This window comes from Suncus etruscus, chromosome 8 (genome assembly GCF_024139225.1).
Source record: "Suncus etruscus isolate mSunEtr1 chromosome 8, mSunEtr1.pri.cur, whole genome shotgun sequence".
Taxonomy (NCBI): Eukaryota; Metazoa; Chordata; class Mammalia; order Eulipotyphla; family Soricidae; genus Suncus; species Suncus etruscus.
In genome coordinates, this window is record NC_064855.1 from 78137458 (window position 1) to 78157882 (window position 20425).

At 34.3% G+C, this 20425-nt stretch overlaps 1 protein-coding gene across 1 annotated transcript in view; it reads right to left on the bottom strand.

Annotated features, from left to right (window-relative positions):
• Positions 1-20425, bottom strand: part of DIAPH3 (diaphanous related formin 3) — a 552109-nt gene that overhangs the window by 271857 nt on the left and 259827 nt on the right. The window contains 2 exon segments of the mRNA XM_049778724.1: positions 13109-13210; positions 16828-16927. Of these exon segments, the coding sequence (XP_049634681.1) occupies positions 13109-13210; positions 16828-16927 (202 nt within the window).

Here is a 20425-nt window from a genome sequence, read left to right on the forward strand (position 1 = left end):
TCACTTCCTGCCTTTATTTAAATACTTCAATGACTTTCTTAAAATAAAGTCAGCTCAACTCATAATATGGCTGTAATTATGCCTAATATAAATATGTCTACTGTAAATATGTAAATATGTCTAATATAAATATGTCTAATGCCATCTTCTACCACTTATCTTCACTCTTCTGCAGCCACACAACTTCCTGTAACTTTTCCCACAATTGGCACTTATGATCATTTGCTCAAGTTTTCTCTCTTTAGGGAGGCATTACACACTCATGTTAAGCACATACATACATGTTTACATGCATAGACCACACACTCTCTCTTACACACATACATGCTTATCTCACCTAATACATATTTATAACTGGTTTCCTTTAACACCATTTTAATGTACATATCCATAAAGCTTTCAAATAAGAAAAAAAAAAAGGACCAAGTCATATGCTCCTTGCAGTACTTAGTCTAGATCAATGTCTCATCTACAGTAAGCACTAAACAAATGACAATTTAAAAGTATTCAAATAAAGTTTATTAGACACTGGTGCAGTTGCCAATCTAGTTACACAAATTTACCCATAAGCCATCTAGCCCTACAAGATTCTATAACACCAAATGGCTAAGGCCTACACTAATGAATAGTTGCTATCTTGAACTATTTTCTTTGAAACTAGGTAGAACTAAAATTAATATAGAAAAAGTTATTAAACATCCTCAGTCTGTCAGTGGTAAAATCACGAAGAACTTCATGTTGTTTTAGTATATTTGATCAAACCATTAATTCATTTTTCTCTCCTTTTTATTTAATTTATAATTTTATATATTTATTTTTTGTTATAAAATATTTATTTAAGCACCATAATTACAAGCATGATAGTAGTTGATTTCAGTCATAAACAGAACACCCTCCTTCACCAGTGCACCATTCCTACCACTGATGTCCCCTTCTATTACCTATTATATGTTAAACATAAATATAATGACTTAAATGGTCTTTAAAAGGTTTTTATCAATATTCAAGACCATTCTATCATATGTAGGAAGAAAAATATAACTGCAAGGAAAAGATAAAGTTTTAGGAGCTTGGGTAGGGTAATTGCCTGGCAATCTGATTGACTTGGGTTCATCACTGACACCACTATATATGGTTCACGCAATTCAGATAAAGTGATGCCTAAATGCTGATTAAAAAGTAAACCCACGGGGCTGGAGCAGTGGCACAAGTGGTAAGGCATCTGCCTTCCCCATGCTAGCCTAGGACATACCATGGTTTAATCCCCCAGCATCCCATATTGTCCTCCAAGCCAGGAGCTATTTCTGAGCACATAGCCAGGAGTAACCCGTGAGTGTCACGCATTGTGGCCAAACCCCGCCCCCAAAAAGTAAACCCTGTGCACCTTTTGGTGTAGCCCCCCAAAAAATCAAAATCAGTTTCCTTCTCTGTTTCTCTCTTTTTTTTTTTTTTGGAGATATTTGACAAAATCAGTTTAGGATCCTCTGCCCTAGATAATTGGAAACAAATGCTTACCTATAATGGTACCACTCTTTTAAAAGAATTCTTTCAGATCATTTCCCACTTATATCCAAATGATACAATGATACAGAAACAGATATTTATGAAATATAGATTGATACTGTAACTACTTGCATTGAGAATTAAAATCACAAGGATTTTGTAACCATATGTTGCATTAGCAATATAATCATATTTATAAAAATATTTACATTATAATATTCACTTTATATTTGTGTAGTATGCTTTAAAGATCTCTGCTTTTAAACTATAATGGGAAGACTAATTGGAAAGGAAATGGTGAGAAAATGGAGTCAGAGAACCAGCTATATTCTTAGGCAGGATAAATGATAGATAGATGGATGGATGGATGGATGGATGGATGGATGGATGGATGGATGGATGGATGGATGGATGGATGGATGGATGGATGGATGGATGATAGATAGATAGATGATAGATAGATAGATAGATAGATAGATAGATAGATAGATAGATAGATAGATAGATAGATAGATAGATAGATAGATAGATAGATGACACACAGACAGATATAGATAGATAGATAGATAGATAGATAGATAGATAGATAGATAGATAGATAGATAGATAGATAGATAGATAGATAGATAGATAGATAGATAGATAGATAGATAGATAGATAGATAGATAGATAGATAGATATACAGGGAAACCTCAAAAATATATTAGGGATAAAGTCTGGCTGTGCCAAGTAGAAACAACTGGAAACTAATCTCATCTACTTAAATTAAAACAAAACATCAGTAAATTTAATTTCTTTTTCTTCTTTCTTTTTCTTTCCTTTCTTTCTTTCCTTTCTCTCTTCCTCTCTTTTTTGAAAGACAATCACCATATAATTTTATTCATATAAAATCATCAAATATATGTAAAATATATCCTCTCAATTGAACTATCATAATTGCAAATTTAGTTAGACAAAAATGATGAATTTTAATAAGTTTTGCTTCTTTTTAATAATTTTTATTGTGACCAAAATTGAATAACAAATCTTTCGCAGTAATATTTAAGGTACATAGTGACAATGAATCAGGGCCATTCCCACTACCAGGGTTGTCCACTCTCCACCCCCTTTACTTAGCATGTGTCTCATATCTCCCTCCTTTGCTCCCCTCGCGGAGTATTAGTGTAACTGTTCCCCTCTGTGTACAGCTAGTTGTAGATAGGGTTGTAGATAGGGTATCGATTCTGTTGTTTTTGACTTAGGTTTGGTGTTTAAGTCTGACCATTTTTTATTTCTACTCAATGTTTATACAGCTGTTTGGTCCTGGTACGATTCATTTTTATTTTCCCCCTCAATTCATGAGGCAGAACAAGATGATTCAAGTTGTGTGGTTCTGCTGGAAGAAGACAAAAAACAAAAACAAACAAAAAGAACCAAAACAGAACAGTAAAAACAAAAACAACAAAAATACAGTATCTACCAAAAATAGAAATAGCACTCAGCAACAATAACAACAACAAAAAATCAACAAATAATAATCACAAGAATGAAAAACAAAGAAAAAAAGAAAAAAGAAAAAGAAAAAATAAAGAAAAGAGTGCTGCTGGTATGGCAAGGTTTTATGCTTCCTTTTTTTCTTTCTTTTCTTTTTTTCGCATTTGCACAGTAAGTATTGGGGAAATAAAAAAGGTAATCCCTTTGGCCTAATAGATTCAGGGTTTCTCCACCCTTGAAGCATACTGCCATGGGAAAAACTACTGGCTCGGTACAGGCTCATTACCACACCCCAAGGTCTTTTTATGATGCCAGGAAACTGTCTGCTCAGGACTTTGTAGCCAGATATCTTGGCATTTGCACAGGTCAAAGGACAAAGTCCAGGATAGAATCTTTCTTTGGGGTTTTAGAAGCTCTGTTCCATCATTGCTGTTGTAATCAGTCTTCTGTAATAAGTGGTCTTGGTTTTTGCTCAGATCTTAGGCCGAAGCCTAGGATAGAGTCTTCACTATGGTTCTAGAAGTTCTCCTCAGTCTCAGTTGTCAAAGTTGGACACCTGGAATTAAGGATCTTGATTTTTGTACAAGTCCTCCCCCGCCACCTCTCTCTCTCTCTCCTCTCTCTCTCTTTCTCTTCTTTCTTTCCTTTCTTTCTTCTTTCTTATTTCTTCTCTTCTTTTCTTTCTCTTCTTTCCCTTTCTTCTCTTTCTTTTCTCTTCATTCTTTCCTTTCTTCCTTTCTTTTCTTTCTTATCTTTCTATCCATTCTGTCTTCTTTTATTCCTTTCTTCTTTCTCTTTTTCTCTTTGTCTTTGTTTTCCTTTCTTCCTTTCTCTCCATTTTCTTTCTTTCCTCCTTCCTTCCTTTCTTTCCTTTTCTTTCTTCTTTCCTTTCTCCCTCCCTCATTCCCTCCTTTCTTTTTCTTTTTTTCCTTCCTTCCTCTTTCTCTCTTTCTCATTGCTTCCTTGTTTCCATCCTCCCTTCCTTCCTTCCTTCCTTTGGGCCTCACACATTGCAAGTGTAGATTAGTGTGTTTTTTAACATTCTTGGAATTTTCTCCCCACAGTTACTATTTCTTTTGTTTCTTGAGATCACTAGCTGATCACTAGCGGCCAACTGCTAGGGAGACCAAGCAGTGGTAGTAAGTCAGCCTGATGTTTTGGAATGTAAAAAAAAAAAAGCACTCCAGCCCTGTAAGCCATTTTCAGAGTGAACCTAAAAATAAATACATATTTCAAGAAACAAACCTTAGTTTTTATCCTGATATCAGTGATCAAACCCAAGTTCGCACACAATAAGTGTTCTGCACTTAGTCACACCTCCAATTCTAAGCTTAAAAATTCAAATATTATTGTGATGGCTAAAGGGGAAGGAGAGTCAAATCAGATCTTATGAAAAATCATAAAAGTATAAACTGAGGCCAGAGAGAGAGCATGGAGGTAGGGGGTTTGCCTGGCATGCAGAAAGGAGGTGAAGAAGGTGGTTTGAATCCAAGCATCCCATATGGTCCCCTGAGCCTGCCAAGAGTGATTTCTGAGCACAAAGTGGAAGTACCCACTGAGCACTGCCGGGTGTGACCAAAACAAAAACAAAAAGTATATTCTATCTATAAGAATTTTAAGCCAGAAATCAATGACAAATGCAAACTAAAATTATAAGTCATGAACTAGGTGAAAGAATACCATCTGTTCTAGGGAAACTATAAGCCCCTGATCCTGAGACATGCAAGTCAAAAAGGTTGCAAGGCAATGTGACAAGAATAACTAAACAGCTGAATACTTAAAAATCGTAAGAGAAGCAGACCTCAAAAATTTAAATAGCTGTGAATATAGTTATAATCACTTACTATTCTAAACAAATGTCCTCCCTGTGAAGTCAAAGACTTGCTGATGAGATTGCCAAGATATTGTCAAAATCAACATGAAATTTGAGGGTTATTAGACAACTAGACAGGTACCACGAGTGCTAACAGAAGACAAATAGAAATTTGATTTTTCAGGAGAGAATGACAAGATTTATGTCACTGATAAATAAGATTGAAGATGAATTATTAAATAGAAAAGAAAATAGTAATTACAAGAGCCAAAATGGTTGCTTAAAAAATTATAATAGTAACTATAGATATTTTGTTAAATTTTAAAATCATGACTCAGTGAAAATTGATTTTGTTTCAGGACATTTGAAAGATGATAAAATAATCAACAACCCTGGAAACATTAAGTCTGGGAACTAGACGGCTGGCTGAGTAGAGTTTTTGGGTTGTTTGGTTTTATCTTAAGTTCCTCATCTTGGTTAATGTTTTCTAAAAATGTCAGGACTTCATAATGCAACAATGTCTTTTAGAACATTATAACAGTATATAAGATACAGTGAGTACTCAAGAATTAAACAGCGTATTCTTCATGGAAAGAAAGAGAGAACAAGGTAAGTTTTAATGTAAGTATAGTATGTAGAGATTAGAATACAGTGATAATCATTGTAATATGATTATATGTTTTGTGCCAATATCTTACATTTCTTTAAAGTATGAATTTAAACTTTTGCTCAAAGAATTATTCGGTCTACTTTGAATCAACCTATCATCATTCACAGAAAAGTCAACATGTATAGCTTCAAATTAATAAGATTAAAATAATTATCCTGAAATTTTCATTATTTTAAGAAAATAGTTTATAGGTGAATTTCTAAATCAAAATCCATCTAAATTTATTTTTATTTGGGGGGATTTGGCACAATTGACTGTTCTCAGGGCTTACTCGTGGCTCTATGCTCCGCAATCACTTTTGCTGGTATTTGGGGACAAATTATGAAATATTAGGGATGAAACCAAAGTAGATTATGTAAAAGGGAAATGCCTCCCAGACAACATTCTCTGTCCCTACAGTCTACATTTTAAATTTGTATATTTTACTATATGCCAACTATATTAAAATAAAATTATATTTATGTGATACATAAGAATATAGTTATATTCATATTACATCATACTTATTAAATGGCAATTATATAACAAAAATTTTAAGGCCTAATGCTTTTTCTAATAATTTCAGGCATCAACCAAAAAGTTGATAAAGATACGGTAAATAAAAGAGTCTTTGAAGCTAAAACAAGTGATATCACTCCTTTTGTTGTAACTTTATATAAATTTCTATGCAATCAAACCAAAGACTTGATCAATGCTATTACTCGTGTTCTTGTTTGTATTGTAGACCAAGTGTATGTTTTTCATAGAACACTTTCTTATCAGTATACATGCAACATGTGTTTTCTTGAATCAGTTCATTTTGAAAATCAACATTGAAAAATACAAGATAGGGGGCCCAAGAGATAGCACAGTGGAAAGGTATTTGCCTTTCATGCAGCGACCCAGGACAGAAGGTGGTTGGACTCCCGGAATTCTGTATCGTTCCCTGAGCCAGCCAGGAATGATTTCTGAGCACAGAGCCAGAAGTAACCCCTGAGCACTGCCTGGTGTGACCAAAGGGAAAAAAAAGAAAAAAGAATAATACAAGATGCTTAGGCCGGAGTAATGACACAGTATGTAAAGTGCTTCCTTTGCACACTGCTGACAAAGGTTTGATCCCCAACATCCATAGGTTGGTTCCCCAAGCACTTACAGAATGTGCCACTCCACCCACAAAAAAGCAAGGTACAAAATATTTCAAACATAAAGCACAAGAACAAGTGAGAATAAAGCAAAATTGTACATAGTCATAAAGAATAATTGATCATTGTATAAAAGCTTCACAAATTGTAAGAATAAAAGAACAAAATAAGAAAATGCATGCTAAGGGCCAGAGTGATGGCACAGCTATAGGGCTATAGGGCATTTGCCTTGCAAGCGGCTGACCCAGGATGAACCACTGTTCAATCCCCCAGCATCCCATATGGTCCTCCAAGCCAAGAGTGATTTCTGAGTGCATAGCCAGGAGTAACCCCTGAAAATCACCAGGTGTGGCTTAAAAATCAGAAAGAAAAAAAAAAGAAAGAAAATGCATTCAAACCTATTGTTGTTGTCTTATGTTTGAGCCACAGTAGTGGTGATCAGAACATCTCATGCTGCACTAAGGTATCACTCTTGGAGGGGCTCAGGGTATCATATTGGATGCCAGGGATTGAACCCAGGTTGTCTACAAAACAGTCAAGCACCCTACCCACAGTACTATTGATCTGGACTTTAAAAGGCAATTATTATAAGGAGAACTACAAGGAAACATGAACATATAATAATTTCTAGTCTTAGTTCATAGCCAAGAAATACAGAATAAAAAAAAAACACTCAAAAAGATTTAGTATTATTTTTATTGCACAAGAAAAGTAATGATGTTTAAAGTGGTGAAAATTGGGTTGACAGTAGCTGTTTAGATTAAAAAATGCCCTTTATCCTAGTAATTCAAATTCTAGGACTCTTGTTTGTTTTTGGGCTTTTTTTTTGGGGGGGGGGTCATACCCGGCAGCACTCAGAGATTTCTTCCTGGCTCTGCACTCAGAAATCGCCCCGGTAGGCACAGGGGACCATAAGGAATGCCAAGATTTGAGCCACTGTCCTTCTGCATGTAAGACAAACACCCGACCTCCATGCTATCTTTCCGGCCCCCTCTAGGACTCTAATGTAAAGCAAATTAGAATATTCAACACAAAAGCTAGTCTTGAAAAGGAGTCTGTGATCAATTCATTTAAAATTCAGGGCAATTCAATGAACGTAGGCATAATTATTGTCCCATAGCTTAGCAGAATACTATTACATTCAAAATGGCACATGAAATTTCTACACCTTTGAGACATTTTAATTCATATGGGGGATGTTGAAGGCATTATTATACCTAGTAATGAGAAGGAAAATTGTTCTTGATTGTACATGTAGGAACATAGAGGAACAAAATTCATATAAAAGACAAGATAAAGATGGACAGAGGCATATAGTAAAAGCAAGTCAGAGTGACATACTCATTGTACTTCAAAATACTTACTACTTAAAAATTATGAATTAAATTATTTTATAACCTGAAAAATTATCTGAGGATAATTTTAATAAAATTAAACATATAGCCAAAAAATTATGAGATAAGGAAGGAATGTGGGTACTGTCTATGGCAGGTAGAAAAAGGAATTAACTTTCAGTACCTGAAGAAGGAAAGCAGCATGGCTGGCTTATTTCAGATTTCAGGCTTCAGCATTACAAACTACCTGTGACCTTTTAAGTCACTAATTAATTAAGTTTGTGATAAGAGAAACACTAGAACAATAGAGAAAAATATGAAACAGAATTTAGAGAGTAATTCATAAATTAGGAAGTCTAGTTATAAGGAAATAATTCCCTAAGATCACAAATTTAGGACAAATATTTAAACCCAGAGTTCATGCTTATAACTTCTGTTTCAAACTTCTAATTTCAAATACACATACAAAGATGCAGACAGAATTATTCCCTAAAACCCTTAGGAGAAAAAAATTAAGAAACTAGCCTTCATTAAGGAAAGGATGAAAAGAAATTCATAGAATGAACCATGAAATAAAATACTACATTGTGTTTAAAATAGTACTTTTGAAAGATAAAAAATTTTCCAAATAAATTTTCTGGCATGAAAGTTTCATAGCAATGTATTTTTAATATGAGCACGACTAAATTTGTGAACCAAGAAACAGGATGTAAAGTGAGGGGAAAAAAACAGTTAAAATAGTCATTTGTACAGAAAGCACTGGAGCAGTAAGATACAATAAACTCCCAGATAGTGACCAACATTTTCATATGTCATTTGAATGTTTCCAGTAATAATACTAGGATGCACTAGATTTTTAAGCAAGGCTCTTTTAATACAGGAAAATATGCATGAACTATCTATAATATTTGCTTTAAGGAAAAAAAAAAAAAGAAGCTACACGGCACTAAGTTTAAAAGTCCTGCCCTATAGTGACACCAAATGGTAGCTGATCAAAATACATTACACTAACAGGGCATTTTTCCAAATGCTTTTATTCAACCTTTCAAGAAAAGGCATCTTAAAAATTTATTAACATGGAAAATAGAGACAAGCATTTAAAATAAAAAGGCTAAATTTTTTAATGAAAGAAAAATTCTATATAAGCCTTTATATAAATTTCAGTTAGTTATCTGATCACACTGAACACTAAATAGCTATTATTTGAGTTATAACAAGCTAATGTGAATACAATGATGTTACCTAATGACTAAGAGTAACACTACAAATCATTTTGTAAAAATTCAGCTGGTCATGCAGAAATCCTTCAGTGGAAGTTAACTATTGGGAAACTGCAAATAGTTGAGTTGGGAGTGTGATTGCAGTTGAAATATGAAAGAAACTGAAAAGCTAAGTGATTGAACAAATTTGACAAGAATATTTTCTAGGAAGAATATTTTTACTTCTTAATAATATTCATACAAAATTAATTTGAGGGACCGGAGTGATAAAACAGCAGCAGGACATTTTCCTTTAGGAGGCTGACTTGGGATGGACCCAGGTTTGTTTTCCAGAATCCAGTATAATCCCCAGAGTATGCAAGGAGCAATTTCAGAGGCAAGAGCCAGGGGTAACCCCTGTGTGGCCCAAATTAAAAAAATAGAAAAAAAAAGTAAAAAAAAATTTAATTTGAAAAGGCATTTTTAAGAAAAATGTAAACACTAGAAAAAAATCAGCCAAAAATCAGCCAGTAAGTGACTGCAGAATGACTCACAGAATGAGAACCTTCTTACTCAGACTGTGGATGGGGGGACAAGTTTGTGGGTCAAACTGTCACCCTGAAGATCCTCCCCTAATCTTTAATTAATATGATTTGATTGGGGTTTATGGTTATGCTCCACAAGATCTCCTCCTACTGAGGTGTAAGTGTTAAAAGAAGTGGATACCAACCCATGGATTCGGGTTCTAGAATAGGGAATTTGTCCCAAGAACATTCACATTTTTTGCTTGTAAAGAAGCAAGTTCCCCAAAATGTGGGAAGAGAGATTTTTCTCTCCAAGGTATAGGAATGTGTCAGGGAAGCCACCTGGCAGCACAGAGCTAGACCCTGAGGATAAGGCTGAAGTTCTTAGGCAGTTTTGGGAGTGCTGTTAATCAGAGCTGTCTGACCCAAATATTAGCAAAAAGAAAAAAACTGCCCAGACTAACTTCCTAGTAGGAAAGCATCCAGGGGTCCTCAAACTATGGCCCGCGGGCCACATATTATATTTGTATCTGTTTTGTTTCTTCATTGCAAAATAAGATATATGCAGTGTGCATTAGAATTCGTTCATAAGTTTTGTTTTTACTATAGTCAGACCCTCCGATGGTCTGAGGGACAGTGAACTGGCCCGCTGTTTAAAAAGTTTGAGGACCCCTGGGAGAGAGTCAACAGCTCAATACTGCTTTAAGATGCCAGTGTAAGTCCCATGACCCTGTACCTCCTCTTGGCCCAATAACTGAAGAGAAAGAGGCACTCAGGACCACAATAATGGGGCAGTGGTCCAGACAACAGACTGGACTGAAGGTAGTCCCCTCTCCTTACCTTGACCATTGCAATGAGACTGTAGAGGCCAATATAGTTACATAGGGAAGTAATCCCCATCAGGGTATTTGGGATGATATCAGTAGGGCTTTATTAGAATGAGTGCATACATCCTCCTTTCCATTCCCTCCATCCCTGGCATTCTCCTACTTAAGATATATGGCAGCTGAGAACAAGCCGCATAAAAGCCACAGTATCAGGAATAGTGTTTTGAACACCTTTGAACTTCAATTGACACTGTCCTCATAAGAACACACCAATTTATATGCCAAAGTGTAGGCGAGGTCAGAATGTTGAAGAACAAATATAGTATTAGAATAGTCAGTTAGCAACAAGGGCTTACTAAACCTTCCACCAATGTCTTAACAACTTCATTGGAGATAACAATGTTTTGTAAGAAATTTACTTATCTCTATATATTTTTTTAAATTTTTCTCTTTCATATTCTTTTTCATTGATTCTTTTTCTCCCTCTATTTTTTCTTTTTTAATACCTTTCCTCTCACTTATCTTGAAACAAATGTATTACAGTCAACTGTGTCAGTTATGTGATGCTATATAAAGTAAATTAAAAATTAAGTAAATCCTACAATAAATCTATTGTTATGAACACATAGCAATGAATTTCAACTTTAAAAACTAACATCTACAAAAACTATGTTGCTCTGCTCAAATTGTCCAAAGCCCAAGCTTTAAAGACGGCAAGAAAGATACCTTTTAATTAAGATTCTGAATTGTCATAAAGGTACCTTTGTTTAAAACTTGTATTGAAGGATATATTTTTCAGAAAAGAAGATAGTACGAGCATTAGAAGTACTTGTTTTCTATTTTAAGTGTGAAGTGAATAAGGTTGGGTATGAAACCGTAAAACGAAACCTAGAGACAATAAAGATATGTCAACTAGGGGTCAGAGCAAAAAAATTATCAAAATAATATGATTGAATAGATATTGACATAATAATTGGGAGAGCATGTGAATAACATTCTAGAGGACACAATGTCTTAAAAAGTTGAATGTAAATATGCATGATAAAATAAAACCTTTGAATGTATATATAAAATATATTTTAATTGGTCTTAAACTTTGGTTATTTGCATTTTGGATGTGTTGTCATTGCACAGTCTATCTAAAATAAGACAAAACAAAAATATGTAATGGTAGAGTTCCTAATTTTTAGATGCCTGCTGATTATATGTTACAAACTATATCTGTTGTATTAAAGTCAAGTGTTTGTTTAAAGAGAACATGACTGATAAATCTGTTAGATTGCACTCTACCCAAGACAAAGTCATTTCCCAGCTTCCTTTTTCCTTGTCGTTAATGTCTTTGACATATAAGAGTCCACATAGACTAGATGAATTTATGTTTCTCTTTCAACCCTCCTCCACCCAACTGGAATTTGAACTCGTAAATAAAGAAAGATTTTGGTTTGGTAGGCCCTGGAGACCACAAGGCAAGAAACCACCCAACAACACCATCATTGTTGCCCTTAAGCCTGTCTTGGTTTATTAATTCATGCAGCAATCCTGCTTCAGATCCACGCACTTGGGGCTGGAAATATGGCATGTAAATTTATTTATAAAAATATAAATTCATGTGAATTCTGCTAAATAATAGGCATGCCTTGCATGCAGCTGACTGAGAGGGACCCAGTTCAATTCCTGGCATCCAAATGGTTCCCCAGCCTGCCAGGGGCGTATTCTGCCAGGAATGACCTCTGAACTCCACTGGGTAAGGCCCAGAAACCAATCAATTAATCAATCAATAAATAAAAGTTTAAAAAATATAATTGAAAACATTAAAGAATTATAATATTTATCAAGTGCAATCAACTAAAATTTTAATTTAATATTAGAAGATAGGACTGAAGAAGGAAAAAACTGAAGGAAACTTCATTTAAAGTTAAAATTTAATATAACTTAATGTGAATATATGTATAAGTTCATAGATATTTAGATATAGATATATAAATATAGATATAGGTATAGATATCGATACATATAAAGATAGAAGTGTTTTCACCTTTCAGAACCCAGCTCTTAAAAAGTAGGATTGCAACAAGATGGTTACCAGGGAATATTTTTAATGTATCTGCTTTTTGAGATCACTGATAAGACACTATATTCCTAATTTCAGAGTCTAAAACATAAAAACATAAGATAAACAATTGAAAGATTAGAAAAAAAAACTGAATCTACTTTTGTAATGTGTTGAATTTATTGTTCTACAATAAATTATAAATCTACTATTGACATGAGTGTACATCATATTTTGTTCTTTGATATTAAACTGAGAACATAGAAAAATTCATGATTAGGGTGAAATAAACAATTTCCTGGGCTACATGTCTGGGACCTAGGTTAAAAGTGTAAGGTGTGTGGCCCCAGGAATAGTAGATGAGCACCACCAGCTATAGCCCAATTCACCCTATTTAGTCCTTAGACTTCATTGAAGTATAGAGCTTCAACATACATTTTAAAACAAGATAATTTCAACTGAATATATAAGATTATAAAAGGTCATTAAATGTTTTTGAATAATGATGTACAGAAAGCTCAGCACTTTCTTTAGTCTGTTTAACACAATATAAAAATCCTCTCAAAAGAGCTAAAAACAGAAATAGTACTTACCACAACAGCAAATTGTTCAGGTTCACATAAATTATTATAGTCACTCTTAAATTGAAGCAGTGAATTTAATTGATCTTGATCAGGTAGGTGTTTTATTAAATTCTGAAAATTAACGAAAAAAGGAAGATTATTTGCTAAATGTAAAGTCTAGAAAAATATTAATATATGAAAGAAAAACAGTTGAGAAATTTTTAGTTTTATTTCAATATATATCCTCCCTATATACTAATATTTTAGCTACATTCCCTGTGTCTTAAAAAGTTTCCCTTTTTTTCCACCCCATAGTTACTACATATTCAAATCAAGAAGTAGTGAAAATTTTTTGATTTACTATATAACTGAAAAAAAAAAAAAAAGGATTCAACCAGTACCAAAGGACAGCTTTCTCACCTGGACAAATGAGATCAATTACATTTCAACTTTAGGGAATTAAATGTTAGAAATTTCTGGCTAAGTCAAACATATATAAACGCTTCACTCAAAAATACAAAATTGGGATCATAGTGACAAAACAGGTATAGAGCTTGCCTTGCATGCGGACAACTGGGATTGACCCTTGGCACCCCAAATGGTTTCCTGAGCTTTCACCAAGAATGATCGATCCTTGAGCACTGAGCCATTAAAACCCAGGGTACCAGTAAGCTCTGAGCATTGCTGTGTGTAGCCGGAAAACAAACAAACTGGTACCCTATAATGTTATTTGCTAGTTATGAAACTGAAAATAAAGCAGTGAAGATTTTTCTTTAAAAAAAAATGCTAATAAAAGACATGGAAACTAATAGCAATCAAGGCAAGTTAAAGGCAAGACTTACAATACTTAACCTATATAGTTTCATTTTAAAAAATAAAAATGAACGTTCTCTCAAAGGCAAAATAACCTATCTGGGGTGAAATTTTTAAAGGGAATTGAGACACAGAATATAGCACATAACAAGCATATAAGGAAATCCTTTAGAAACTCGAGTCCGTAGGCTGTAGTGGTGCTGGCTTATAGTCTAGCACAACATTCATTTGATTTTTCTGGCTCTAATCATAAATAAGCCTATGTCATGCTGTATATAATTATGGGGAATTCTATCCCCAAAAAAGGCTATTTAGTTAAAAACTATGTTAGAGATGTTATGTACCAAAGTAGTTAGATAAAAGAACAAATTTTTGACTCACTGTGGACCTTTGTACAAAAATTGGTTGACTGGCCAAAAACAAAAGGGGAAAATCGCAATTTAAGAGCATCCCTAAAATGTTATTTGCTAGTTATAAAACTGAAATAAAGAAGCAATAAAGATTTTTCTAAAAAAAATTCAGTTAAATTATGTTTCACTTCATAAAAATGCCTAAGATACTTAAATGTTTTTATTAAACATTCTGGTTGACAGCTTAATTATAAGTCATTTATTACACAGTACATGTGAAATTGTTCAGCAACCTTTCAAATGACCATCATATCCCTCTAAATATTTTAAATATATATTTAAATTTTAATCTTTCATATCAATTCATTAATTTTTCACATTTTTCATTACTAAAATAATGAAATTATTTGCTTTGTAAGAATACAGACCTAAAAAAAATACAGATCTGGTCATCATTTGAACCCACTTTATGTTTCCCATCTCTTCACAACTTTTCAGCTGATAAACTGTTGAGCTATCCATCATACCCAACTTTTCCCTCATAACTCAGAAAATATTACTGCAAGAGTCACAGTCCTTGCCTACAACATTTATAATTTCCATTTGCCCTATACTAAACTTGAAAATGAACTTGTTTCCATATAGGTAAAGAGATATAGATGAAGATGATATAGATATAGAGACACTTCTAGCACTCACCTAACACAGAATTTGGTTCTGAAAACAAAATAGAAAACAGGTATGTTTGATTTTCTTGTACTGCAATTAACATGTAAATGTTAAAGTAGGTGAACAAAAAGCAAGAATCATTACTAAATGGCCTTCCAAAAACTATCTCTACCATGCATCAAGTTATGGTGCCACAGACTAGATCTCTATGTTCTGTAGTAGGCCATACAGAGGCAAGCAGAAAACCCAAAAGCTGTTGAGGCTACCTTGAAACTAGATAAGGTAAATCAGCTGCCTCATTCTTCATAAAAACAGAAATAACACTCAAACTCCTAGGAATAGACTAGAAAGTCTCAAACACCACCACCAGGGCTGAGCAATAAATTGCTAGCCTCATGCACCACCAAGCATAACCAAGAGAGTGTCTTGGACACTCTGAACAATGCAAGGTTTGTTCTATTTTTTAAAAAGCAAATAATTTCTCCAGTTTTCCAAGTCATATACTTATCCTAAGTATTCAGTGTAAAATCTTCTCTGTAGTATGAAACAATATGAACACACAACAAATAGAAAAGTTATCTATGTAGAAATTGAACTAATCCTAACAAGAAATAGTTGATTCCTACACAATCAACAACAACAAAAAAATCTATGCCCCCTCAAATATATATAAAAAGAGTAACATTTACATTACATTATTGCTGAATAATGTTAGGGTTTGATTTTTGATTTTGGGATTTTTTATTTTTATTTTATTTTTTTTACTTTTTAGTGGGAAGAGGGTGATAGTGGACCAAATCCAGCAGTGCACAAGTCTTACTCCTGACTCTGTACACAGGGATCACTCCTGACAGGCCCACTGGACCATATGAGGTGCCAGGGATCCAATCCAAGTAGTCTGTGTATAAGGCACATGCTGTACTATTGCTCCAGCTGCGAAATTATGTGATTTATAAGAATATGCAGCACAAATCAATAATCAGATCATTTCATCATACAGTTAAAAAAGATAGGCTAAGCAAAGTCAGGACAACTTTAAATATTACTATATATGTACAGATTAAAATGATCAATATCTAAATCACACATTGACATAGAAAATGTCTGATTCTCTAATACTAACAAATATTATATATCTAAGTAGCATTATTTTATGAATACAAGCTATAAACTAACGATACAATTCTCTCACCATATATTGTAATTTGACATTCCAACTTTAAATTGTATCAAGTATTATTCACGATGTATGTAGAATTAGAAGAAAAAAGCTGGCAATTAATTAAAATAAATATTATGAGTAGAACTACGCACACTCTTCCTTGAAGTTCAAAGATATTAGTGGTTAAGGTGCTTGCCTAAATTGGACTCACAGGCTTCCCAAGTTCAATCAATTTTTGGCACTACATGATCTCTCTCAAGCATCTGTGAGGCAGTCCTGGAAGCCCTCTAAACAATGCCAGGGTCGTCTGAATACCTGCTTGAACACTTTGCAAACAAGTTTTACTTTTCACAATTGCACAAATAACTCAAGTAAAGACTGTTAGAAAAGTCAAATGTAATGACGAATATAGGATTATGTAAAAAAAAATCTAAAATCTAAATAGGTACAGTATAAGCTTAACTATAACAAAACAAAAACATATGTGTAAAATTAAATAATTTGCCTTTCAAGAAATAGACATTTAAATAAATGAAATGTAATCATTCTGATAGGATTATATTTAGTTTGCAGTTAAGAGAAGACGCAAAGTTTTATCTCCAGGTAAAGCTGTAGTCATGGTAAAACTAATTATGCAGCAATGATTTTCCAGTTGAATAATTTGGTTTAAGAATTTTGCTTCACTTACAGATTTCTATTTAATAAGAAGTCTGCAATGAAATATTGGGATTTAAGCTCTTTGCATGTTTGTTTACCTGAATCATAGACTCTGCCAAGTGTGTTTCATCCACTTCCAATATCATCATTTTGATTTCTTCATATGGCACCCTAAAAGAACTCAGGAAGATTGCTAAAGAAAAAAAATTAATAATAAGAAAAGAGGTTAAACTGTAGTTCTATTTATAAAATAACAATTCATAAAAGGAAAGGTTATAGACATTCAATATATAAATAGAAAAACTTTCAAATGCAAAATGTAGGATCCTTTCTAATTAAAAAAAATAGATAAACATGTCATGATTATTATACCATTTCCAAAGTTGGTTTTTAATGCTTAGATATTAGTCCACTAAGTATGGGGCCAATATTTATGTGACAAAAATAAGTTGAAATATACTTACTACACTAAAAATAATTATAATAAAAGAAATACAATAGCCTAATATGTGTCTGTAGTATTTGTTTAAATTACATGTTATCAACTTGAAAAAAAATCTTCAAGTTCTACTAAATAGGAGAAAAATTTAATTGCTGAGACATTAACACTTTGCAAGTTGTAGTAGCATCTCACTGTTCAGAAATATTGAAGACATTATGCTAGAAAAATAGTCTTTGCAGATAACTGAAGTGTAACACACTGATGTTGATGTGCACCACACATGGTTAACACTTGGATGTGGTTTAATTAATTCATACTGCAGCACCGGTGTCAATGTGTAAACATTCAATATTAGAAATTGATATACCTGGAGAAGTGTTAAATGGATTAGATTCAATAATATGTTATTGCTAAGAATTCCAAAAGTGTTTATAATTGTCTTAAAAATCTCATTCATACAATGTTAAGACATAGGAATCTTTTCAAAGGCTATAAGGGTATTTCACAGCATTGCTTACCTCCTACCCTTTTTGTTAAGTTTCTTTTTTGCAAGTGACAGAAATCCTTATCATTCTTAGAACATACTCTAAACTTGTTACCTAATAGTCTGAGTTATATAATGAACTTAATAAGTCATTTTTAGAAGGCATTTTATAAAAGGTATTATAAAAGATTATTCTTCTACATTTCATAAAATGGGAAATGATAGGCTTCTTCTTTGAACAGAGTCTATATTCCAGAATTCTGAAGATACCATGTATCATCTACAAATGATTAACAAAGGTATCATCCATGTTCTTATCACTAGCTTCATTTATACATCTCTGTACCCAAATAGTCCTAAATATTGGATTATAATGCTAGAAATGATGGATATGTAAAATTCTTAATACCCCAAGATATTGTAATAGAGATTAGTGAAATTAAAAACAAATAGCCCTGGGGCCGGTGAGGTGGCGCTAGAGGTAAGGTGTCTGCCTTGCAAGCACTAGCCAAGGAAGAACCGCGGTTCGATCCCCCGGTGTCCCATATGGTCCCCCCAAGCCAGGGGCAGTTTCTGAGCACTTAGCCAGGAGTAACCCCTGAGCATCAAATGGGTGTGGCCCAAAAAACCAAAATAAAAACAAAAAAAAACAAATAGCCCTGTAGTAAACACTGTAAAGCACAAACGTATAAAATAATTTCTCTGAGATAATGTAAAGGAATAAAATCATAAGGGGCTGGTGTAGTGGCACAAGGGGTAAGGCATCTGTCTTGCCCGTGTTAGCCTAGGATGGACCATGGATCCTCGGTGTCCCATATAGTCCCTCAAACCAGGAGCAATTTCTGAGTGCATGGCCAGGAGCATCAACGGGTGTGGCCCAAAAAATTAAAAAAAAAAACCATAGGTGAAGAGCAAACTCTAAATTTGTACATAATAAAACAAGTTAAATAAAATTAAAAATTTTTTCTTTTGGTTTTTGGATTTTGAATTTTGGGTCACACCCGATGCCACTCAGGGGTTACTCCTGGCTCTGTGCTCAGAAATTGCTCCTAGCAGGCCTGGGGGACATATGGGATGCCAGGATTCGAACCACCATTTGTTCTGGATCGGCTGAGTGCAAGGCAAGCACCCTACTGCTGTGTTATCTCTTTGGCTCAATTAAATGATTTATTAAGAAAAGGATGAATGTATCATATATTGGTTACATTAGGAAAAATTAGACAAAAACAAGAAAAAGAGGGGAAAATAGACAATACTTATTAGGCAGGAAAGAAGAAGGAGGAATCAAGTGATCTGTACTTTCATTTCATACACAATTCAACTGGTCAGTCCCGCAAACTCTTGGTCATTTATAATGCTTATATATAAGCTCAGGTCACGGGGGTGGGGGGGGTGTCTTGTGGAGATGATGCTGTTATTTGGATACCACTGCTGAGATACTTTGAGATATTTACTGTAAGGTTGCTGTATGGGGGGTTATAATTGTGATGGGTCCGGGGTTGTGGTAAGTATTGCTGGAGAATAACAGGCAGAAATAATTACAGCTGCTATTATTGATTTCATTAGAGTCAGCCAGCATACCCACGAGTATGCAGTAACATCTGCTGCAACTTATTTGTGGGGAGTTAGCCACAAGGAACAAACAGTTCTGAGAATGAATGGATGTTCCTTTCCCAAAACTGCACCAATGGCCCTGTGTGATCTGGCTCTCCATGGTAGCAATGACCTTCTGGGGCCACAGAGTTCCTAAAAATGTTCAGTGTTCATTTCAACAAGGCCAATAGGAATAAGGACTTCTTCATGTTCATTCTCACCCTTTTGAGAAATTTGCACTCACTTCCTTTTTATTTCCTCCAAATACTTATGCTCTTCAGTGCACAGGAGAACCCTCCTAAAATGGTATCTTCTGTTTTTACTTCAGGACACAGAAACTGCATACCACAAGCAAGGCTATGAGCCATACCAAGCCTGAACCCAGGGTACTTCTATGTTGTCCACCTTCCCCTCTTTTTGCTAGGTGTGTCTGGTTATCAGCTGAGTACCAACTTTATATATTGCTTAACTTTGCATGCTGCTCTGTAATCAAGACTTGTCTCTGTTGCACCTCAGAAAGTCCTCTAGATTCGCTGGCCAGGCAGCCAACTCAGTCCTCCAGTGAGTCACTTTATATTACCAAGTCTGGATTGCCCCATAGTCATGATTATTTGAAATAGAGTCTCCCAATTTTGTGAGGCATTCCACATACAACAGACCTAGTATCCTAGAGTGGAAAAACTCTGGCTAAGCCAGGGCCCATCTTAAGTAGTCCTCTTCTATCAGGTTGAGGACCCCAATCTGCTCTTTGCCCTAATTGAACATCTTATCCACTGTCAGCAGACCAATAGTCAGGCATCCTTTACCCTCTCCTTCCATTTTTTCCAACTAAGCTGGCCTGGCTTCATGTTCCTCATGAAGTCTTTCCTGGGGAATTTAGATAAACTGTACTGCTCCCAGGCTATGGTAAAATGTAAATAAGATTTAAGCCTGACAACATAAAAGGAAAAGACTAATGTTCAACCACATAAAACAATCAAGAGCAAAGCTACTTGCCTCAGACTTCAAGGAACATTTTACCCTTTTAAAAAATTACCATGATAACAAAATAAGAAAAAGACACATGAACCCCCCCCCCAAAAAAAAAGGACAAAATAATCAAAAAAAGTATTATATAATATAGTAAACCCTCAGGAGCAACTAAATTGATAAGGAAAATTACTTAGTTATAGCCAGA